The sequence below is a fragment of the Symphalangus syndactylus genome, chromosome 3 (genome assembly GCF_028878055.3).
Source record: "Symphalangus syndactylus isolate Jambi chromosome 3, NHGRI_mSymSyn1-v2.1_pri, whole genome shotgun sequence".
Classification (NCBI taxonomy): Eukaryota; Metazoa; Chordata; class Mammalia; order Primates; family Hylobatidae; genus Symphalangus; species Symphalangus syndactylus.
In genome coordinates, this window is record NC_072425.2 from 48,341,727 (window position 1) to 48,366,083 (window position 24,357).

Below are 24,357 nucleotides of genomic sequence, written 5' to 3' on the forward strand. Positions count from 1 at the left end.
GACCACAGGCTCACTTGCCTGGCTGTGTTTTGGTTTTGATTTGTATTTCCCTAATTAATTGATGAGTGGTGTTGAGCATTTTTTCATGTACTTGTTGGCCATTTGTTTATCTTCTTAAATAAATGTCTATTCAAGTCCATTGCCCATTTCTTAATCAAGTTGTTTGTTTTATTGTTGTTGAGTTGTAGGAGTTCTTTACTGTTTCAATATGCTTTTATATTTAATTTATTTTATTATTATTATTTTTGAGACAGAGTCTCACTCTGTCTCCCAGGCTGTAGTGCAGTTGCATGATCTCGGCTCACTGCAGTCTCCACCTTCCAGGCTCAAGCGATCCTCCCACCTCAGCCTCCCAAGGAGCTGGGACCACTACTAAAAAATTAGCCTGCCTAATTTTAAATAGTTTTTGTAGAGACAGACTCTTGCCCTGTTGCCCAGGCTGATCTCGAACTCGCAAGCTCAAGTGATCCTCTCACCTTGGCCTCCTAAAGTGTAGGGATTACAGGTGTGAGCCACTGTGCCCAGCCTTCAATGTGCTTTAAAGAGGCTTCTGGAGGGCTAGGCATGGCAACATGGCAAGATTCTGTGTCTACAAACACAAACAGTAAGATAAAATAATTAAAAGGCTTCTGGATTGTAAACTTGGAGCTCTCAGACTTTTTTTTTTGAGATAAGGTCTTGCTCTGTCTCCCAGGCTGGAGTGCAGTGGCATGATCTCGGCTCACTACAATCTCGAACTCCCAGGTTCAAGTGATTCTCGTGTCTCAGCCTCCCAAGTAGCTGGGATCATAGGCTTACGCCACCACGCCTGGCTAATTTTTTTTTTTTTGTATTTTTAGTAGCGACTGGGTTTCACCAGTTGGCCAGGTTGGTCTCGAACTCCTGGCCTCAGGTGATACACCTGCCTCGGCCTCCCAAAGTGCTAGGATTACAGGCTTGAGCCACTGTACCCGGCCATCCAAACTTTTGTTAACTACCTCCTGTTGCGTCAACATACTTTTTGAATCCCAGAGACCAAAGATGCTAAGCAAAACAAACAAAAACTAATTCTTTCTTCCAATTTTTTTTTTAATCTTTAATTTTTATTCTTGGAATTCTTAAAGATGTGTTGTAAGACTTTTACACCTGCTTCCATATGTGGCCAGCAGAGGGCACCCTAAGAGCAGCCCAGCAGCCCTAGGAGCTGGGTTGAAAGTTGAAATGTTTGCTGTACAGCTAAAGAACTTGAGTTTAAGGGAGGAGGGAGGTTGAAGGAAGCTCCAATCAGGCTTTTGAACTAAGGCTAGCTGGGGGTGCTGGAGGTGGAGAAGTGGTATGGAAAGGCTCTGCAAACCCCATCGAGGCTGAAGAAAAAATGTAGGTCCAGTGACCCAGGTCTCCAGATATAATTTTTCCTGGTAAAAACATTGTAAAAACCACTAGTGGATGGGACACAAACATTAGTTTACTTACCTTGATATTTTGCACACTTCTTGCCATGGTACTACAAATAGCAGTTACACCATTTGTTAACTTGGACTGTTTCCTGCTGTTTTAATACTTTTTTTTTTTTTTTTTTTTAAGAGGGAGTCTTGCTCTGTCTTCCAGGCTGGAATGCAGTGGCGTGATCTCAGCTCACTGCAAGCTCCGCCACCCAGGTTCACACCATTCTCCTGCCTCAGTCTCCTGAGTAGCTGGGACTACAGGTGCCCGCCACCACGCCCGGCTAATTTTTTGTATTTTTAGTAGAGACGGGGTTTCACTGTGTTAGCCAGGATGGTCTCGATCTCCTGACCTCATGATCCACCCGCCTCAGCCTCCCAAAGTGCTGGGATTACAGGTGTGAGCCACCACGCCTGGCCTGTTTTAATACTTTATATATATATAAAGTATATCTCAAGCATTGGAGTTTTTTCACAGCTGAGGTTGATTAAATAATAGGACCTAGTTTAGAGAAGGGTTAAATATATATATTTTTTGTGCCCTCAGGCATACACACAAAAAAGGCACCTCCAGGTTAAAGTCATCCCCAGGATAAGCCCTAAGGCTTTTGTCTGCAATTTATGGTCCCTTCACCAGAAGTGGCATTGCTAACTTGGGGCCTCTTAGAAATGCAGACTGTCAGGGTACATTCACTGAATTAGAACCTGCATTTATCCCAGAGGATTTGAAAAGCACCAGCCACCCCAGGCTGTTGGTCCAGACCATATTCCCCCTCCGCCCCCTTTTTTTTTTTGAGATGGAGTCTTGCTCTGTCGCCCAGGCTGGAGTGCAGTGGCATGATCTCTGCCTCCCGGGTTCAAGGGATTCTCCTGCCTCAGCCTCCTGAGTAGCTGGGATTACAGGCGTGTGCCACCACGCCTGGCTAATTTTTGTATTTTTAGTAGAGATGGGGTTTCACCATGTTGGCCAGGCTGGTCTTGAACTCCTGACCTCAAATGATCCACCTGCCTCAGTCTCCCAAAGTGCTGAGATTACAGTTGTGAGCCACCGTGCCCGGCCTGGACCATCCTTTAAGTAGCAGGGATTGTTAACCTGGAGTTCATGGACAAGATTTAGTGAGCTGGTGCACATAGCTGGGGAAAGAATACATCTGGATTTTCCCTAACTTCTAACCAACATTTAGCATTTCTTTCCATTTGAATGTAGGAGAAACCACAGTAGTATTAGCTGTACCTGTAACTTTGTTACCAATAGAATTAAAGATATTTTCATATTGCATTATGGGTTTCACAGAAAAACCATTTATGCCCTACTTGTCATTTACTAGTTGTTAGACTCTCCATTAGTTCTTGTTATTTAATATATTCATAAAGAGGCATATTTTTGGTACATCACATTAAAAAATAGTGTATATCTGGTTTTTGGTAATTGATTTCCTTTATAATTCTATGTATTTAATTTTGTGCATTTAAAAATATTATTCAAAGAAGGAGGCTGTGACTAGACTGCCATTGCAGTCCATGGCATAAAAGAAAAATAAGGATCTAGCCAGGTGCAGTGGCTCACACCTGTAATCCCAGCACTTTGGGAGGCCGAGGCAGGTGGATCACAAGGTCAGGAGATGGAGACCATCCTGGCTAACATGGTGAAACTAAAAATACACAAAATTAGCTGGGCATGGTGGCGGGCACCTGTAGTCCCAGCTACTCGGGAGGCTGAGGCAGGAGAATGGCGTGAACCTGCAAGGCGGAGCTTGCAGTGAGCTGAGATCGCGCCACTGCACTCCAGCCTGGGCAACAGAGCGAGATTCCGTCTCAAAAAAAAAAAAAAAAAAAAAAAGTCTGTGAAGGCTGGGCACAGTAGCTCATATCTGTAATCCTAGCATTTTGCAAGGCCAAGGCAGGCGGATTGCTTGAACCCAGGAGTTTGAGACCAGCCTGGGCAACATAGTGAGACCCCCATCTCTACCATAAAGTACAAACATTAGCCAGGCATGGTGGTGCATGCCTGTAGTCCCACCTACTTAGGAGGCTGAGGTGGGAGGATAGCTTGACCTTGGGAGGTTGAGGCTGCAGTAAGCCATGATTGCACCACTGCACTTCAGGCTGGGTGACAGAGTAAGACCTTGTCTTTAAAAAAAAAGTCTATGAAAAGGTCAGATGGCAGCGTGAGGAGTCCTGTGGACTCATTCTTCTGTGAAACAAGGAAAGCTGGCAAAAACTATAAAAAGACAAGTAATTACAGTCTCCAGACATTATAAGGGCAAATGAGGACACATTGATTCAGGTAAACCTACTAACACTTGGTAAGAACAATAGGCGGCTGTGGCATTTGAGAATTGACCCCACCCCTCTCTTTTCCTTCTCCCAGCTCGGCTGGTGGCAGCTCTGCCTCAGATGGGCATAGCCAAAAAGGGGTCATTCTCTTCTCAGTTCCTGGGGAACTAGATCCAACTGGGAGAAGCAGACCACCAGAATTTCTCATCCTATCTAAGTTGAAGATGCTATTTTTTAAAAATTTAATTGAATTTAAGTTCTGGGATAAATGTGCAGGATGTGCAGGTTGGTTACATAGATAAATGTGTGCCATGGTGGTTTGCTGCACCTATCAACCTATCACCTAGGTATTAAGCCCCACATGCATTAGCTATTTATCCTGATGCTCCCCCTCCCCCCACCCCCCTAACAGGCCCCAGTGTGTGCTGTTCCCGTCCCTGTGTCCATGTATTCTCATTGTTCAACTCCCACTTATAAGTGAAAACATGCAGTGTTTGGTTTTCTGTTCCTGTGTCAGTTTGCTGATGATAATGGCTTCTAGCTCCATCCATGTCCCTGCAATGGACATGATCTCGTTCCTTTTGATGGCTGCATAGTATTCTGTGGTGTGTATGTACCATGTTTTCTTTATCCAGTCTATCATAGATGGGCGTTTGGGTTGATTCCATGTTTTTGCTATTGTGAATAGTGCTGCAGTGAACATACACATGCTTGTATCTTTATTTTTTAAAATCTTTTTTTTAAAAGACAGGGTCTGGCTCTGTTGCCCAGGCAGGAGTACAGTGGCATTAGCTCACTGCAACCACTGCCTCCCAGGCTCAAGTGATCTGCCCTCCTCAGCCTCTTAAGTAGCTAAGACCACAGGGACACACCGTTACACCTGGCTAATTTTTGTATTTTTAGTAGAGATGGGATCTTTTATGTTGCCTAGTCTGGCCTTAAGTGATCCTCCTGCCTTGGCTTCCCAAAGTGCTGTGATTACAGGTGTGAACCACCGTGCCCAGCCAGAGATGCTCAATTCCTGGTGAGTGCAGCTAAGGGGCTAGGGCTCTCTCTACCAAGCCCCTATCCATTAGACGCAGGCTCTACCTCAAATATAGCAGGCCACAAATACTGGGATCCCCATTACCCTTGCCCCAGCTCACTTGGAAGGCTGTTCCACACTGGGGAGAGATGATCTGACAAGGCCAGAGGCCACCACCCTGTCCAGCACCCAGAGGAGTGGCTCAGAGAGGCTGCCCAGGGAAGATGCAGCCTGTGCAGTAAAGAATTTAATCTTGCGCAAAAAGATGTCTGGTCTTTGCCCTAAGCTTCTTGGAATATGATGCTAAAGTGGAGTGTCTCTGTTTGCCTGGGGACCTTGGGTTACATTAGATAGTCTAATAATGTGATTTCAGATGGGGGCTAGCTACACCAGAAAGACCAACAGTGTGGTTAAGGGTGAAGGCTTTGGGTGATACCTGGGGGGTCCGGAGATAGAGATCAGCCATGTGGGCAATCAGTGAAGTTTATGTAATGAAGCCCTAATAAAAACTCTGAACACTGAGGCTTGATTGAGTTTCCTGGGTTGGCAATGCTCCATGCATATTGTCACACATTGTTGCTGGACAGGTAATGATGTGTCTTGATTCTGTGAGAGAAGACAATGGAAGCTCTACATTTGGCACTTCCCCACACACTGTCCAATCCAATGCTTTTCTTGGCTCATTTTAATCTGTATTCTTTCCTAATAATAAACTAACCACAAGTATAACAGCTTTCTGTGAGGTCTATGAGTCCTACCAAATGATCAAAACTGAGGCTGTTTTTGAGAACTCCTCAAACTTGCAGCTAGTATCAGAAGTGAGGGTGGTCCCATGGGGGCTGTGTGCCCTTAAACATGGCAGTTGTCCAAATTAACACACAGTCCATGAGAAAAAAGAGCTCCAGGGCACTCCTTAAAGGAACTGACTTTATTTGAAGCAGAATGTGGGGAAAATGCATGTCTAAGAGACTCTTGAAGATGATGCCTCTCTTAATTAAGAACAACAAGCTAAATCATAGTCCAACTGGTTCACCATGGAGAAAAAGGGAAAGAGACAGTAAAGAAGAGCTTTCATGGAGTCATAACAGACCTCAAAGACTGGCCTCAATAACTACCCCTGCCAGAATTTAATTGGATCAGACTACTGGGCAATTTATGCCCCAGGGAACTATCAAAAACAATACAGTAATCAACTGGTAATTGGGGCCTGATGGACCTGGGTAATACCAAGTCAGGCAGACAGCTTAAAATATAAATCAGGGAAAGAGGCAAAGAGAACCCCCTTAAACCTAGTGTCACTGCAGGGAGACACTGTGCAATCAAGCCTCAGCCTCCAAGGAGTGACACCAAAGGGGAAAATGGACTTTACTAAAATATTCTAGTGTGTAGCCAAGTCACAAAATAAACAAAACAACAAAACCAAGCTCCAGGGAGAAGGGAGGGGAATCAGTATCCAGAGTTCCTGCAATATATTACCTAAAATGTCCAGGTTCAACAAAAAAGTATAAGACATTCAGAGAAACATGAAAGTGTGACCCATAAAGGCAAGCAACAGAAACAGCTTATAAGAGGGACCAGGTGTATTTAACAAAGACTTTATTATAAATAAGTTCAAAGAACCAAAGTACACATGATTAAATAAGTGAAGGAAGGTATGAAGACATTGTTTCATCAAATAGGGAAATCAAAAAGTGAAAGTATTAAAAAAGAACCAAATAGATATTCTGGAGTTGAAAAGTACAAAACCAAAATCAAGCATTTATTTGGGGGCTTAACAGTAAATTTGAACCTACAGAAGAAAGAATCTGTAAATTTGAAGAGAGATCAATAGAGATTATTCAATTTAAAGATCAGAGATAATAGAATGAAGAAAAATGAAAAGAAAGCACATCAACATTTGCATAATTGGAGGGGCAGAAGGAGAAGAAAATGAGAAAAGAGTTAAAAAAATTGAATAATGGGTAAAAACTTCCTAAATCTGTTGAGAAACATGAGTTCACACATCCAAGAAACTCAACAAGCTCCACAGACAAATGCAAAGAGATCCACATCCAGACATTGATGTAAAAATACTAAAAGCCAAATACACAGTGAAAATCTTGGGAACAGGAAGAGAGAAACTACTCATCCCTTACAAAGGAACCCCAATAAGATTAACAGAGGACTTTTTTTGAGACAGAGTCTCGCTCTGTCGCCCAGGCTGGAGTGCAGTGGCACAATCTCGGCTCACTGCAACCTCCGCCTCCCAGTTTCATGCCATTCTCCTGCCTCAGCCTCCCGAGTAGCTGGGACCACAGGCGCCCACCACCACGCCTGGCTAATTTTTTGTATTTTTAGTAGAGACGGGGTTTCACTGTATTAGCTAGGATGGTCTCAATCTCCTGACCTCGTGATCTGCCTGCCTCGGCCTCCCAAAGTGCTAGTATTACAGGCGTAAGCCACAGTGCCTGGCCTAACAGCTGACTTCTCATCAGAAGCAGTGGAGTCCAGAAGGCAGTGGAATAACATTCAAAGTACTGAAAAGAAAGTCCATGAAAAAGAATAGAGTGTTTTATAGGCATGACATTAAGTTTAACAGACTTCATTATGCATATTTAGTGATACGGTTTGGCTGTGTCCCCACCCAAATCTCATCTTGAATTGTAGCTCCCATAATTCCCCTGTGTCACGGGAGGGACCTGGTGGGAAGTAATTGAATCATGGGGGTGGGTCTTTCTCATGCTGTTCTCATGATAGTGAATAAGTCTCACAAGATGTGATGGTTTTATAAAGCAGAGATCCCCCTGCACATGCTCTCTTGCCTGCCGCCATGTAAGATGTGACTTTGCTCCTCCTTCGCCTTCTGCCATGATTGTGAGGCCTCCCCAGCCATGTGGAACTGTGAGTCAATTAAACTTCTTTCCTTTATAAATTATCCAGTCTTGGGTATGTCTTTATTAGCAGCATGAGAACAGACTAATACACTTAGGAATAATGCTGTATCTGTCATGCCCTCATATAGAAGAGTAGACAAAGAGTTACATAAGAACACAGTCATATTAATCTCCTCCGTCCACCCCAAGATCTGAGAAAACCCTGTTCATTAACCCAGTGATATCAATAAAGTTCTAGAAACCATGTTCTAAATATAACTATTCCTCTTATATATTTTAGTTTTAGTAATGAGGTTTATAAGTTCTGGTAACTGTATGCATTTGGAAGCAAAATGGCTCACAAAGGTCTGATCGGCACTGTTCGGTAAAACTTTCTGCACTGAGGGACGTGTTTAAATCTGTGCTGTTCAATACATGTGGTTATTGACCACCTGGAATGGCTAGTGCAACTGAAGAGCTGAAGTTTAAATTAAATGAAATCAAATTAAAATTTAAATAACCACATACGGCCAGTGGTTAGTGATTTGGATAACACAGCTCTAGCAGCTCCAAAACCTCTTACTTTTCCCCTGGTTATCTTTCTCGAGTAAACTATGTAGCTTATTTTGTGTGGTGAGCCTTAGTTTAATAAACATTTTCAATATAGATAAGAATAAATTACCCTGAAAAAGAATAGAAACATTAGTAAGCACTTGCTACAAAAAAGCTTGTTGCTATTTGGCTTTTCACTGATTCTGGGACAGAAAGACACTGTGATTCCTGAAGTGGAGTTTATGCCCATAAAGCTGGCTCTAAAAACTCTAAATTGAGTAGAACAAGTTAATTCAGCTCCTTAATCTGAAGCCTCAGACCTTTCATTCACGGGCCCTTGGAGGGCTGCAGATGTGTTTTATTTTGTCTATGCGGTGTTAACATGGTTTTGGAGTTTGTTGCTTTATATTCCAGTTGTTATTTTCATAACATTTTTTATAAAAATGGAGAAATGTTATATTAGAAACTGGATTTTTTAATCACTTAAAAAAAATCACAATTTGCCAACTAGGCCACAGTTCCACAGGACAGCTGGAGCTGGGTGGAGTGGACAGTTTCTGTTTCATGTTCTCCAAGTTCCTTGTTCTCTACGTCCCATGAGCGGAGGCTCAGGGTCAGTCTCTATTCTTCAGGGTGTTTGTAGTGTCATTTCCTAAAGTAGAGTTGAGACGAAAACAAGAAAATAAAAGCTAAATCAAGAGAGACAAGATTTCAAAGACAATGAAAGAGAGTGCATTTGTCTGTGGAAGTGAACATTATACTTGCTCTGTGTCTGTAGGGAAAAGTGTAGCACAAGGCCAGGCACGGTGGCTCACGCCTGTAATCCCAGCACTTTGGGAGGCCGAGGTGGCGGATCATGAGGTCAGGAGTTTGAGACCAGCCTGGCCAACATGGTGAAACCCTGTCTCTACTAAAAATACAAAAATTAGCCAGGCACGATGACGGGCACCTGTAATCGCAGCTACTCAGGAGGCTTAGGCAGGAGAATTGCTTGAACCTGGGAGGCAGAAGTTGTAGTGAGCCGAGATCGCACCACTGCACTCCAGCCTGGGTGACAGAGCAAGACTCTGTCTTGAAAAGAAAAAAAAAAAAAAAGTACAGCACAAAGTCACTGCCCTGTTTCATGGACTTATATCACCTGCCTTCCACCACTGTGAGCATCTGAGTTTATGATCCCTGTTTTGGAGACCCAGTTCTCAAACTGTTTTTCTCTGCCTAGCAACTCTGCATAGTTGCTAGATGTATGGTAAGAATTTTTTTTTCTGGTTACTGTTTACTGAGTTTTGAAAATCATGTATTTAGAAGTTTTACATTGGCATTAATGTTGTTGCTGTAATAACATCAGTCATTTAGTCGCATTTCTCGAGTGGAGCAGAAAACAACAGCAAACATACGCTGGAGAAATAACATGTCTCCACATTGAAGAATTTAATTTTTAAATGCTCCCATGTACTCTGTGTCAGGTCGGGCTGCTATAGCAAAATACCACAGACTGAGTGGTTTAAATGGCAGAATGTTTTTTCTCACAGTTGTGGAGGCTGAGAAGTCCCAGATGAAGGTGGTGGCCCACTTGGTTCCTGGTGAGGGCTCCTTGCCGGCTTACAGACAGTAGTCTGCTTGTCTGCTTGCTGTGCCCTCATGTGGTGGAGAGAGAGGGGGAGATCTCTTGTGTCGATTCTTCTTCTTCTTTTTTTTTTTTTTTTGAGATGGAGTCTCGTTCTGTCGCCCATGCTGGGAGTGCAGTGGTGCAATCTCGGCTCACTGCAACCTCCGCCTCCTGGGTTCAAGCAATTCTCATGCCTCAGCCTCCTGAGTAGCTGGGATTACAAGCAGGCGCCACCATGCCTGGCTTATTTTTGTATTTTTAGTAGAGACGGGGTTTCACCATGTTGGCCAGGCTCCTCTAGAACTCCTGACCTCAGGTGATCCACCCACCCTGGCCTCCCAAAGTGCTGGGATTACAGGTGTGAGCCACCGCACCCAGCCTTGTGTCTCTTCATTTAAAGGCATGAATCTTACCATGAAGGCCCCACCCTCATGATCTCATCACCCCCAAAAGGCTCTATCTCCAAATGTCATCACACTGGGGGTTAGGCCTTCAATACATGAATTTTGGCTGGGGCCAGGGGGTAGGGGATACAAGTCATAGCATCTTGCAAATAGAAAAATACACATTTACTTAAAAGCTTTGCTGAATTCACAGTCAGATATTGGTATGTAATTTCTCAATCTATTACATGGGGTTGGATATAGTTTTTGATGCTGAAAAGTTATAAAAGTGGGGAAATTTTGGTCTGTGACCAAGCACACAAATGAATTGCTGCTCATGATTCTGGTAACGGAAGTCTAAATTATCCACCATTCAAAGAATAACTGCAGGACAAAATTTGTTTGAAGTTTCCAGATAATTTACATGCAATAAATTGCACAGAGCTTAAAAGTGTACAGTCCAGTGAGTTCTGATTAAGGCATGCCCTTCCAAACACATTGCTTATCAAAATATAGAACATCTTAATCAACCAGAAAAGTTCCCTATGACCCTTCCAGCCAATCCCTTCACCTCTACCAGGCAACCAGTGTTCTGATTTTATTTTACTGAAAATTATGTTTGCCTGTTCTTTAACTTCCTATAAATAACATCCTATAGTATGTACATATAGAAGGCAGTTTATATAATGGATCTCAATGATCCCTGCCCACTATGTTCACTCCCTTGTGTGATCTTTTCCCTTTGAATATGGAGTGGATCTAGGAACTTGCTTCTAATGCACAGAATGCAGCTAAAGTGATGGAATGGCCCTTCCGAGATCAGATTACAAGAGTGTGGCTTCTGCCTTCTCTCTCTGTCTCTCTGATTCTTCTCATTGGCTAGATCTGATGAAGCAAGCTGCTCTTGGGAGCTGCCCTGTGAGGAGGCCCACACAACGAGGAACAAAGGAGAAGCAACCGGATCCTGCAACAAACAAGTGACTGGGCTGCTGTTTCCCCAGGTGAGCCTAGAGATGACGGCCCCCTGGCTGGACTTTATTGGCACCGGTGAAAGACCTTGAGCCAGAGGATCCAGCTGATCCATGCCTGGATTCCTGACCCATAGAAATCATGAGATAATAAATGGCATTGTTTAGGCGACTGAGTTTTGGGTTAATTTGTTATACAGAATAGATAACTAATGCGGTACTTTTTTGTGACTTCTTTTGCTTGACAAAATGTGATTTATCCATGTTTTTGTGGGTAGAAGAGATATTCTCAAAGAGCTTATTAAAAGCATAAAACCTATTAAGATAGTCAAAAAATTCAGTATAAGAGAAAGCAGCAATACAGAGAGATAAATTGAGCACTGAAGCCACATAAGCCCTGCATTTGCTGGATGGGGTGATGGAGAGCTTCAGTGGTGATGGTATGGGACAGAAATGAAGGTCAGGAAGAGTCTAATAGATGAACATTCCACAAGGCCGGGGTCCCAAAAGGTTTCTACATCCTTGGAGTAACTGTGGTCCAGAAGAAACATGCTCCCAGACTACAAGGAAATGCACCTTGGCGCTGAGCAGAGGAGGTGGTGGTGGTGCGTGGAGATGGCCAGAGAACCGTCCTATGGGTTTATCAACACAGGCCGGGGGGGGTGTCATGGCAGACCAAATTCACTTCACCTGCATGGTTTAAAAAACTATGAATTTAGCCATGAATTTAATTTTCCAAATTGGAAGTTCCTCTAGGTATCTGGTAGAAGCAAAATCACCTCCTCTATGGAGGAATACAGCTTCATCAGAAAACCTCACAGAGAAATTTCCAAGCAAAATTGGATGTGCACAGGTGAAAATTATCAAGCACACAAGGAAACAGGGCACCATGAGTGAGACCTACCAGAGAGAGGAGACAGCAACAGAAAGGCTGATGCAGGTACTGGAATTGTTAAAGCCAGATCATAAGACAATTATGCTGAGGTAAAGAAAGTCAAAATTAAAAATATCTGCATGGAACAGAAAACCATAAGAAGAAAAGCGTCAGTTTTGCAAAAAAGAAAAGGAACTTTTGAAATGAAGTTAAGGTCATTAAAATAAAAACCACAATGGGCTGATTTAACAATGATCAGACACACCTGAAGAGATAATCAATGACCATGAAGGACAGAGTGAGCAGGTCGAATTTCTGACTAATCAGAGTTCCGAAACCATCTCTAAATACAGAGAAGAGAAAGACCAAAAACCACATAGAAAAACGGGCAGGAGAGAGAAAATTCACAAAGAAAACAGTGAAAATAGCCCTTAGGCTTATGAAAATCTCTCCAACCTGGCTGATAAGATAATTTAAACTTAAAACAACATTGGATGCTACTTCTTACCTACTGGGTGGCAAAAATTCCAAAGCTTGACAACATGCTTTACTGCTAAGGCAGTAGGAAAATGAACACGCTGACGCGCTGTTGGCGTGAATGCAACATGAAGGCAAATCTGACAATATCTAGCATAAAGATGTATGAATCTATGTTCTGGCCAGCAATTCTGCTTCTAGGGTGAGCGCAAGGCTGTTGATTGCAGCACAGAGTGAGCTGAGAGGCAGCACAGGCAGAAATGAGAGAAGGCCAAGGACTGATCCTGAGGCCTCTGCATGGATGACTTCAGTCCTGGCTGCCCTTGCTTCAGTTGTCGCACCCACCCTCCATCCCACCTCCAGAAGGACATCTTCCCTCAGCATCCAGTGGCCTTTTAAAAGCATAATTCAGAGTATAGAACTCTATTTCCTAAATCTGTGCAATGGCTTCTGGTTGCTCTGAAAGTCCACACTCACCCGTAGGGCATGGCTCCTCCCTCCTGCTCTGGCCTTTTCCTCCCTTGCTCTCTGTGGCCAGTCCCTCTGCTGTGTTGTCCTAGTTTTTTTTTGTTTGTTTGTTTGTTTTTTTTTTTGAATTGGAGTCTTGCTCTGTCGCCCAGACTGGAGTGCAGTGGCACAATCTCAGCTCACTGCAACTTCCGCCTCCCGGGTTCAAGCGATTCTCCTGCCTCCTCAGCCTCCCAAGTAGCTAAGATTACAGGCATGCTCCACCAGACCCAGCTAATTATTGTATTTTTAGTAGAGATAGGGTTTCACTGTGTTGGCCAGGATGGTCTCAATCTCCTGACCTCGTGATCCGCCTGCCTCGGCCTCCCAAAGTGCTGGGATTACAGGCGTGAGCCACCACGCCCGGCCTGTCCTAGTTCTTATTCCTCAAATACATGGATTTTTCTCACTTTGGGCATTGTACTAGCTGTTCCATTAGCCTGGAGGGGGAAACTCATCTTTGCGGAGCTGGCTCCTTTTCTTTCAAATTTCAACTAAAAATGCCACCTCTTCACGGAATTCCTTCCTGAACACCCTCTCTGAAGCATTCCCTGAGTAGCTACTCAAACACATCATTCAATAGTGCTTTTTCATAGCACTGATGTTATCTTTTTTTTTTTTTTTTTTTTGAGACAGAATCTCGCTCTGTCACCCAGGCTGGAGTGCAATGGCGTGATCTTGGCTCACTGCAACCTCCGCCTCCCAAGTTCAAGTGATTCTCCTGCCTCAGCCTCCCAAGTAGCTGGGATTACAGGTGCACACCACCAGGCCTGGCTAATTTTTGTATTTTAAGTAGAGATGAGGTTTCACCATGTTGGCCAGGCTGGTCTTGAACTCTTGACTTCATGTGACCCGCCTGCCTCAGCTTCCCAAAATGTTGGGATTATAGGCGTGAGCCACTGCCCAGTCTGATGTTATCTTGTTTATCTGCTTATCATCTGTCCCCGCTACCAGAATCTAAGCTCCAAACCAGAGAGACCCTGTGGTCACTATTATCTTCCTAATGACTTCAAGAGGGGACTCCACCTGGTAGGCAGTCAATACATAGTGCTAAATACATGAATAATTGTCTTGGATCCTGCATCCTTTTTAAGTTTCCAAATTCAGGGAGAGAACCGTGGGCTGCCATTTTATTTGTCCAGGCTTTGTTTTCTTCCCTTCGTGCCCACCTTTTACTTTTTCACCAGCTCTTCCACAGTAACAAAAGCCTTATTCAAAGGCCTGTGAATCAGAGGATTATGTAAAGAAGTTACTTTAATCTAGGTGCCCCTGACTTGATGGAACACATCCAGTGACTCCTGGAAGAAGATCTGGAGGTCTCCAGAGCAGTGTGGTCCCAGGAGGCACACACAGAGGGCCACGGCCAGGGCTGAAACAGTCTGTTCAGTGCAGCCATGGGGGACGTCCTGGAACAGTTCTTCATCCTCACAGGGCTGCTGGTGTGCCTGGCCTGCCTGGCGAAGTGCGTGAGATTCTCCAGATGTATTTTACTGAACTACTGGAAAGTTTTGCCAAAGCCTTTCTTGCGGTCAATGGGACAGTGGGCAGGTAAGGGAGGTTCCAGCTCATGTGTTTTTGCTGCTGTTGTTCCTGCTTATTACTATTATTATTATTTTTGAGACAGACACTTGCTCTGTCGCCCAGGCTGGAGTGCAATGGTGTGATCTTGGCTCACTGCAACCTCTGCTTCCCAGGTTTAAGCAATTCTCCTGCCTCAGCCTCCCAAGTAACTGGGATTATAGGCACCTGTCACCACACCCGGCTAATGTGTTTTTTTTGAGACGGAGTCTCACTCTGTTGCCCGGGCTGGAGTGCAGTGGTGCGATCTCTGCTTACTGCAACCTCTGCCTCCTGGGTTCAAGCAATTCTCCTGCCTCAGCCTCCCGAGTAGCTGGGATTACAGGCGCACACTACTACAGCTGGCTAATTTTTTGTATTTTAGTAGAGACTGGGTTCCGCCATGTTGGCCAGGCTGGTCTCGAACTCCTGACCTCATGATTTGCCCATTTTGGCCTCTCAAAGTGCTGAGATTACAGGCGTGAGCCACCGTACCCGGCCAACATTTTGTATTTTTAGTAGAGACAGGGTTTCACCCTGTTGGCCAGGCTGGTCTCAAACTCTTGACCTCGTGATTCACCCGTCTCAGCCTCCCCAACTGCTGGGATGACAGGCATGAGCCTCAAAGAGAGAGCAAAGAAGTAATTCCTTTGGGTAATTTTAATTGGGGGGATTAGAAAGTGTGAGTGAAATTAGAATGGTCTGCAACACAAGCTGTAGGGCATTAGGGGAACACTAGGGCAGAAGGCTACCCAGCCCTTGCTAAGCACTTGTCCTCTCAACCCCATTAGATGAGTTTTCTTCTTTTGGGAATTTCCTGCTGATACAAATAATAAATAATGCAGAAATTTCTGCATCCTCATCTCCAGATTTACAAAAAGGCCAGGGTGCTTTCATTTTACTAAATGGTGTTTCCAAATTTTGAAATCTAAATAATTTTAACTCACTGTATTAAAAAAAGGATCCAAGTGTTTTTAAGAAATGAAGGTGTTACAAAATCAAGGCAACACATATCTCTACGGAGCCATGTTTTCAGGATGGTATGGAATGGAATCTGGGTCTGGCTGGTGTCAATTAAATGCTGCCTCCCCATGGAATTTATCTACTGGAACGCCCATGCAGAACTTCAGCCCTAAGACTGAGGTTAAGGTGACGAGCATGAGGCCATGGTTTCAGCACCTCCTTGAATATTTGATATGCTAAGGTCTTTGCAGGGCCTTGTATTTCAAATATGGACACGAAAAAAAAAAAGAATCCCATGACAAAAATGATTAAGTGACTTTAGAGATATTATCTAGGCAAAATAAGAAAGACTCTAATATCCTTATAGGGCTGCCAGATAAAATACAGGATACCCAGTTAAATTTAAATTTCAGAAAAAAAGGAATACGTTTTTAGTATGTTATAACTCACATATGGCATGAGACATATATTAAACAATTCATAATCTACCTTAATTTCAAATTTAAGTGGGCATTCTGTATCCTTATTTGCTAAACCTGGCAACCTTAAAAACGTAGCAATGGAAATTTTAAAAATTACCATGTGAGAAATTGGGATGACAAATGGATTTTTGACTGCTGCTTCTTACATTTGCTGTGTGAGCGCGCGTGCGTGCGTGTGCGTGCGTGTGTGTGTGTCCTCTTGGGGTATTATGCTGTCAGGAGTGAACCTGCTTGAACTTGCTCAGCAGCTTGACCTGCGTGTTCTGGATTTAAATACCCCACTCCACACAGATTCAGATGCCCATGTGTGGGTGGATGTAGCACTCTGCACAGCTGCTGTCGTTTGTGTAGGGAAAGCCCTTCTAAGAACCTACATTCTAAAAGAAGTTCAAATGGGGCCAGAGACTAAGAGCATCTGGTGACTCAAAGGAAAAACATGATCTTAACCTGTTTTTATGAGTCAAGATGGATAGAGTTACCTCTAGCAGGAGTAAAATATGTTTGGGCAGAGGCAGATATCAGGGAGATAATATATTTCAAGTAGGGGACAAAAAAGAAACCCAAGAACTAGAGGCTAAATTTTTAATTCCTCAGATACAGTACCCTGAGCTCTGTGCTGATTTCCTAATTCTTTTCTTAGTGTATATTCATAGACTCAGGGCCCCAAAGTCAGACAGCCTGGGTTCAAATCCTGTGTCATCATTTTTAGCAGTGTGACCTTAATCAAGTTACGAACACTTTCCCCTTGGCTTCCTCATTTATAAACTAAGGATAATGATGGTCCCTGCATTTTAGGTTTGTTTTGAACATTAAATGAGATGATGCATCTAAAACACTAGAAGCAGGACATGGCAAGAAGTAAGTGTGTGACCATTATCTGTTGTTATTATTGATGGTATCATCTTGCCTGTAGTGCAGGCCCCGTATTGGGTGAATTGAAGACTCCCCACAGGGAGGGGAAGGTAAGGCCCAAGATGCCCTGAACATAGTTCCTCCACCCAGAGCTGCAGACGGTGTGCATGGAGCCTCTTAGAAGTTCCTAAATGAACAGACACATCATCAGTAATTATTAAAGCCAGAGTGCTTCTGTCAGTGTGGTCTGTGAGGCTTGTACAGCTTGGCCTGCACTCACTCTCAAGTGAGCTAAATGTACCTTTTGTTCACACTTTTTGAAAGCATGCCCTTTAATTGTTGTTGCACGGGTAAATTGTAAGTTTTACGATATACCGAATGGTAGTGAATTTTGAAATTGTGACGTTCTCACGAATGAGGCGTATCCTAGAGCTCAATCATTAAATATGTCTGTAATGTTGATATGAAAGGACTGGCAGACCTATTTGATTGTCGTATATTAACAGATAGTTCTATTGAGTACAAATTCTTCAGGTTTCTTCATTTCACTGCATTTTCTTTTTGCATTTTGGTATTTTCCTCTTTGCTAAATTCCCTACCTTCCATAGGCCTTTAATTGCTGCTGTGGGGTGGGGGTGAGAAGGGGGCAGAGCTCCACTTTTAGGAGGAACCTTGAAATGTCCTTACAATGACAGATGGGTGCCTGGGCAGAGAGATAATGGGGAACACTGCCTGCCCTTGTGGGGTGAAGGCTCACAATATCTGCATCCTCATGGGGCCTGCAGGAAATGTTCCCTGGCTGCGGATCTGTGTTTCATTTTGGAACATGTTTTCCATAGTCTCGCCAATCCCTCCAAAAAACCAACCAACCAACCAACCAACCAACCAACCAACCAATCAACCAACCAACTAACCAACCAACCAACCAACCAACCAACCAACCAACCAACACCTGAACGTTTAGTGAGGGGCTTCAAGGGTGTGGGCTGGAGAGCAAAGGGATGAGCCTTAGGAGTACTGACTGTCCTGGAGACTAGGCTTGCGAGAAAACGTGGCCAGGGAGAAAGAGAAGTTTAAAGATGAATTCTGTCCTTTAAAAGCATTCCTGTTTTTCACAGTGATCACTGGAGCAGGCGATGGAATTGGGAAAGCGTACTCGTTTGAGGTAAGCTGTCTTCCTGGGGACTTTCTCCTCCCTTGTATTGAACAATCACAGTCCTGAGACATCCACCCCAACACTAGATTTTTGAATATAAAAGCAGTATGCATTCATTTAAAGGAGAAAATATACTCTATGGAAAAGCAAACAAAAATAATAATCTCACTGCCTGGTCCTGTTTTTTTAAACACAATGATACTCAAAGGTGACAGTACCTTGCCTTAGGGATTGTTTTGGGAATTTGTGGGGCATTGGTATTTTCTAGCGTAATTGTGCCATATGAGCTCATATACTTAAATCTAATTTTTTCAAAACATTATAAACTACTTTCCTTTTATTTATTATTTACATTAAGCTAGGGCATATATTGATTTTTTAAAATTCACTTGCTTAGGCAAAACATATTATCAGTGACTTTCGTTTCAAGGAGATTAATGGCATTATAACATATTCTATAAAAAGAAGGTCTAATAGAACTGAGAGTCACTAGAATACAATTAGTATTTTTGGGTATTTGCTTCCAGGCTTATTTCTCTGTAGATAGATAAATAGATTGATAATTATACTTTAAAAATGCATTTATAACATATGTGGTTTTATATGCTATTATTATTACAAATTTCACATTTTTATTAATGAAACATTGTTTCCTGGAATTCCTATGTATTTTATTTCTTCCTTATGCCTATTACACTGATGTCTAGAACCATGTCAAATACAATAGAAGAATAGAAAAAAATTCTAGAAACTGTAAGAGGAAGGCTGTTTAAAAATCAATAACACCAGATGGGCACGGTGGCTCACTCTTGTAATCCCAGCACTTTAGGAGGCCAAGGCAGGTGGATTACCTGAGGTCTGGAGTTCAAGACCAGCCTGGCCAACATGGTGAAACCTCATCTCTACTTAAAATACAAAAATTAGCAGGGCATGTTGGCAGGTGCCTGTAATCCCAGCTACTTGGGAGGCTGAGGCAAGAGAATCTCTTGAACATGGGAGGCAGAGGTTGCAGTGAGCCGAGATCGCAACATTGCATGCCAGCCTGGGCAATACAGCAAGACTTCGTCTCCAAAAAAAAAAAAAAAAAAAAAAAAAAATCAATAACACCTTAAAAATATAATGAAAAGCTTTTCCATTTGCAACAGAAAAATAAGTAATCCTAGAAATACAGTTAATATAAAATTTGTAGGTCTTTTTTAAGAAAACTGTAAAATTCCATTGAGAAATATAGGAGATATTCCAAATAAGAGAAAAAAGTACCACATTCTTGAAGAGAAAGATATTTGAAGCTTAACAGTTTCTCCTAAATTTATCTCAAATCCCAGATTATACAAACCATTATTTTTTAAATGTTACATTAGTTGTGAGCATTTTCTTATGTCAAAACTGTAGGGTTTTTTTTTTTTTTTGAGACAGGGACTTGCTCTGTTGCCCAGGCTGGAATGCAGTGGTACAAACACTGCTTACTGCAGCCTTGACCTCCTGGGGTCAAGCAATCCTCCCACCTCAGCCTCCCGAAGCAATGTGTCCTCCTGGAACTACAGGCTCATGTATTTTTTGTAGAGACAGGGTTTCACTATTGCTCTGTTGTCCAGGCTGGTCTTGAACTCCTGAGCTCAAGTAATCTGCCTGCTTTGGCCTCCCATAGTGCTGGGATTACAGGCATGAGCCACCACAGCCTGCCCAAAACTGTGATTTTTAAATGGCAACATAATATTCCATCAAATGGATGGTCCATAATTTAACCAATTTCTTGGTAAAAATTTTAGATTTTTTTCTGAATTTTTCTTCATTTTATATAAAATTGGGAATAAATACAGAAATTTTTCTGCTTATCTCCAATTATTTTGGGAGCTATTTTCCTTGAGGTGGCCTTGCTGGATTAGAGGTTGTGAATATACGTAAGGTTCCGGTGCTTTCCATTATGTTATAGTAATTTACACCCATTTCTGAGACAGATGTGGTCTTCATCAGCTTGAGCTGCAGAATGAATTCCATAAGCTGGGTGGCCTAAGAAAGCATGTATTTCTTACGGTTCTGGAGGCTGGGAAGTCCAAGAGTGAGGTGCCAGCAGATCTGATGTCTGGTGAGGGCTCTCTTCTTGGTTTGCAGACAATTGTCTTCTTGATGTAGCTTTGCATGGCAGAGAGCAGAGAGAGGGGAAGCAAGCTCTCTGATGTTTCTTCTTCTTTTACTTTTTGGAGACAGGGTCTTCCTCTGTTGCTCAGGCTGGAGTGCAGTGGTGCAAACAGCTCACTGCAGCCTCAACCTCCTGGGCTCAAGTGATACTCCCACTCAGCCTCCTGAGTATCAGGGACTATGGGCATGTGCCATCATGCCTGGCTAATTTTTAAATTTTTTGTACTGACAGGGTTTCACCATGTTGCCCAGGCTGGTCTTGAACTCCTGGGCTCAAGTGATCTCCCTGCCTCGGCCTCGCAAAGTACTGGGATTACAGACATGAGCCACCATGCCTGGCCTGGTGTTTCTTCCCATAAGGACATTAATCTCATCGTGAAGGCCCCACTCTCATGACCTGATTACCTCCTGAAAGCCTTACCTCCAAGTGTCATCTCATTGGGGGTTAGGATTTCAACATACGAATTTTGGGGGGCCACAAACATTTGGTTCATATGAAAAATGCATTCTGTACAGTACCCATGCCTTTTCTTGTCCCAAAAGGCTTGCATCATAATAAAGCCATCTTATGTGAAATAGCAGTGCAAGGCATCTGGGATGCACTTGCTAGAAACTTTGCAGATGTTAACAAACCTCAAGCATGCCAGTTAAAAAAGCTCCTCATGGGCCGGGCGCAGTGGCTCACGCCTGTAATCCCAGCACTTTGGGAGGCCGAGGAGGGTGGATCACCTGAGGTCAGGAGTTTGAGACCAGCCTGGCCAACATGGTGAATCTCTGTCTCTACTTAAAATACAAAAATTAGCTGAGTGTGGTGGCAGGTGCCTGTAATCCCAGCTGCTTGGGAGGTTGAGGCAGGAGAATTGCTTGAACCCGGGAGGTGGAGGTTGCAGTGAGCCGAGATTGTGCCATTGCACTCCAGCCTGGGGGACAAGAGTGAGACTTCGTCTGAAAAAACAGAAACAAAAACAAAAACAAACAAAAAAACTCCTTGTGGCCCAGTGTGGTGGCTCACGCCTGTAATCCCAACACTTTGGGAGGCCGAGGTGGGCAGATCATGAGGTCAGGAGTTCCAGACCAGCCTGACCAACATAGTGAAACCCCGTCTCTACTAAAAATACAAAAATTAGCCGGGCGTGGTGGCGCTCACCTGTAATCCCAGCTACTCAGGAGGCTGAGGCAGGAGAATCGCTTGAACCCAGGAGGTGAAGGTTGCAGTGGGCCGAGATTGAGCCACTGCATACCAGCCTGGTGACAGAGCGAGACGCCATCTCAAAAAAAAAAAAAAGCTCCTCATGTCTGACCCCCATCCTTCATCTGCTGATGATGATTTTTTGACACTGACCCTTCTATCTCAACTCTGTTTATTTTTAAGATAAAGAGTTCTTTGCTCTTATCCTAATTCATGTATAGCAACTTACTGGTGATGAGGAGTGGCTGACACTCGGTAGATGAGTGGTCATATTTGAGTGTTGAAGTTGGAGAGACCACCCAGCAGTCACTTTTCAAAACAATGTGTCTTCCATTCCCCCAAATCAGAAGGAAAACGTTTCTAGCTATTTGCATTAAAACTATATAACCTTTTATATAACAATTTCTCACCCTGGACCAGGTTTTGGAAAGACCTAATATGTCAACCAAAAGGTTCTTCACCTTACCTCTAAGTTCCCTGGATTGCCAAGCAATTCTTCACGATTCTCCAGAATCTTTTCTCAAGTTCATGCTGACCTGACCTTTCTGTGGTCCCTTGTTATCACAAGACTCAGGCACTCTTCTTTCTGCTTAGGGGAGACCCCATGTGGAAGCTGTCCTTAGCCATTCATTTCTTTACTGTTTCACAAAGCAATGGCCCTGGGGGTCAGGAGCTGTGGGTTCCAGTCTTCACCATGATGCTGTCCGGAGATTCTGGACAAGTTACATATCCATTCTGCACTTCTGGGTCTTTGCCAACTTTGTGTTCTGTCCTTGATGAATTCTTGCTTTGCACTTCTCCTTGTGGACTTTTTTTCTTCTTTGCCTTTTTATTTTTTATTTTTTTTTGTAGAGATGAGGTCTCACTTTGTTGCCAGGCTGTTCTCAAATTCCTAAGCTTAAGCAATCCTCTTGCCTTGGCCTCCCAAAGTGCTGGGATTATAGGCGTGAGCCACTGTGCCCAGCCTCTTTATGTTCTTTACCGAGGCTATGTTAAACAATTTTCTGGGCTCCCAACCTCTCCTTCATGTAGGCTTTTCTCCCTTCCAGAGATCCTGTTCTCTCACTGCTAACTGCTGCTCCAAGGAGTGCAGCTGAGCCTGAGATGCTGTGGACTGTAATGGGTAAAAGCCTGAGGTTGGGAATTGATCAGATGTGTGTCAAAGCCTCCCTCCAAGGCTCACTGGCTGAATTTCCACATCAGCGAGCTGGAGGTGATGACAGTCTCACCTAGGATTTTGTAAGGGTTAAATAGGATGAGACAGGCAAAATGGTTTGCTTAGAGTAAGCTTTCCAAGGTTAGGTTTTGTTCTCATTGCATATTTAAACTGTGATTCCTTTCAAATATACTGCTTTTTTTTATTTTTTGAGAATGTATTAGTCATGGTTCTCGAGAGAAAGAGAATCAATAGGGTGTGTCACACACACACACACATACACGCACAGACACACAGACACATAGAGACAGCTGGGAGTGGGGGCGGGGGAGGAAGGGAGAGACAGAGCGGGAGAGAGAGTGGGGAGGAAGGGAGAGGGAAGGAGACAGAGAGAGAAGAGTGGGAGAGGAAGGGAGGGAGAGGGAGAGGAGAGAAAGGTTGATTTATTTGAAGGAATTGACACCCATGGTTATGGAGGCTGGTGTGTCCCAAATCTGCAGTGTAGGCTGACAGGTTGGAGACCCAAGAAGAGGCAAAGCTGCAGTTCAAGTCCACAGGCCATCTATCAGGTGACAGAATTCCCTGTTCCTCCAGGAAGGTCAATCTTGTTTTCTCAAGGCCCTCAGCTGACGAGACAAGGCCCACCCTCCTTATGGAGTGTAATATGCTTTACTCAAAGTCTACTAATTTAGATGTTAATCTCATATAAAGATAGCTTTACAGAAACATAATAATGTTTGACTAAGTAGCTGGGTATCATGACCTAGCCAAGTTGACACACAATGTTCACCACCACAGAGAAGAATGTCTTGTATTTACCAGTATTTTCTCTTCCTGTTGCTCTTTCTTCCTTCCCAATGTCCCAAGATTCCTTTTTAAGTCACTTTATTTCTGTTTATAGAATTTCCTTTAGCTATTATTTTAGGGTTGGTCTGCAGGCAACAAATTATCTTAGTTTTTCTTCATTCCAGAATGGCTTCATTTCCCCTTCATTCCTAAAATGAGGTCTCCTCTGTTATCATCCCTGGCAAAGGAAGAGGACAAAGAGTCCCAGGATCCTTGCTACAGAGCCTCACCGGCATAGAAGACCCAGCTCCGCACCCAGCCTTTACTGGCAGGGTGTGGGTGGGGTCATAGTTTTTCCCAAGGTGTTTGCTTGGAGTACACAGTTGCTGTCTAAATGTTTTCTCTCTCACTAGACATCCCCTTTTCTGGTCCTCTAGTTAGAGAGGGCAGGCTTTTGTTGAGACTTTTTTTTTTTGAGACGGAGTTTTGCTCTTTTGCCCAGTCTCACTCTGTCACACAAGCTGGAGTGCAGTGGCGCGATCTCGGCTTACTGCAACCTTTGCCTTCTGGTTTCGAGTGATTCTCCTGCCTCAGCTTCCCGAGTAGCTGGGATTACAGGCACCCGCCACCATGCCTGGCTAATTTTTGTATTTTTAGTAGAGATGGGGTTTCACCATGTTGGCCAGGCTGGTCTCAAACTCCTGACCTCAGGTGATCCGCCTGCCTTGGCATCCAAAAGTGCTGGGATTATAGGCGTGAGCCACTGCGCCCAGCGAGACTTTTTTATAACTGCACCTGTTGGCATTTCTGAACCGCCAGTTTCTCCAGCAATGTCTGGGATGTGTGGAAAAAAAAAAAAGCCCAGGAAATACCACAGTGCCCTTCCTCGGGTTTCAAGGCCCCTAAATGAACCTCTCCTCACATTCTGGAGTCTTCTGTTTGTTTTATGTATTGTGTCCAGGTTTTTTTGATGCACTTAATGGTGGGAATAGGGAAAGCACTTCTCCTCCGCCCTTCCAGAAGCTTATTCTTCACTGCATTTAACCGAATCTGCATTTACATTTAACGGGGCAGGAGAGGCTCTGCTTCATGTTAAAAGAATTTCAAGCATTACTTGAGGCAGGTGGGAAAAAATT

General features: G+C 43.6%; 2 protein-coding genes across 2 annotated transcripts in view; both read left to right on the forward strand.

The window, feature by feature from the left end:
• SLC35D2 (solute carrier family 35 member D2) overlaps positions 1–5,244 on the forward strand; it is a 71,485-nt gene extending 66,241 nt beyond the window's left edge. Inside the window, exon 13 of the transcript XR_008656589.1 lies at positions 3,793–5,244. The gene's annotated coding sequence lies outside the window, so the exon portion shown is untranslated. The remainder of the gene's footprint in view (positions 1–3,792) is intronic.
• A 9,012-nt stretch (positions 5,245–14,256) lies between these two features.
• HSD17B3 (hydroxysteroid 17-beta dehydrogenase 3) overlaps positions 14,257–24,357 on the forward strand; it is a 59,300-nt gene continuing 49,199 nt past the window's right edge. Inside the window, exons 1-2 of the mRNA XM_055271813.2 lie at positions 14,257–14,489; positions 17,914–17,960. Coding sequence (XP_055127788.1) covers positions 14,336–14,489; positions 17,914–17,960 — 201 coding nt within the window. The 5' untranslated portion in view covers positions 14,257–14,335. The remainder of the gene's footprint in view (positions 14,490–17,913; positions 17,961–24,357) is intronic.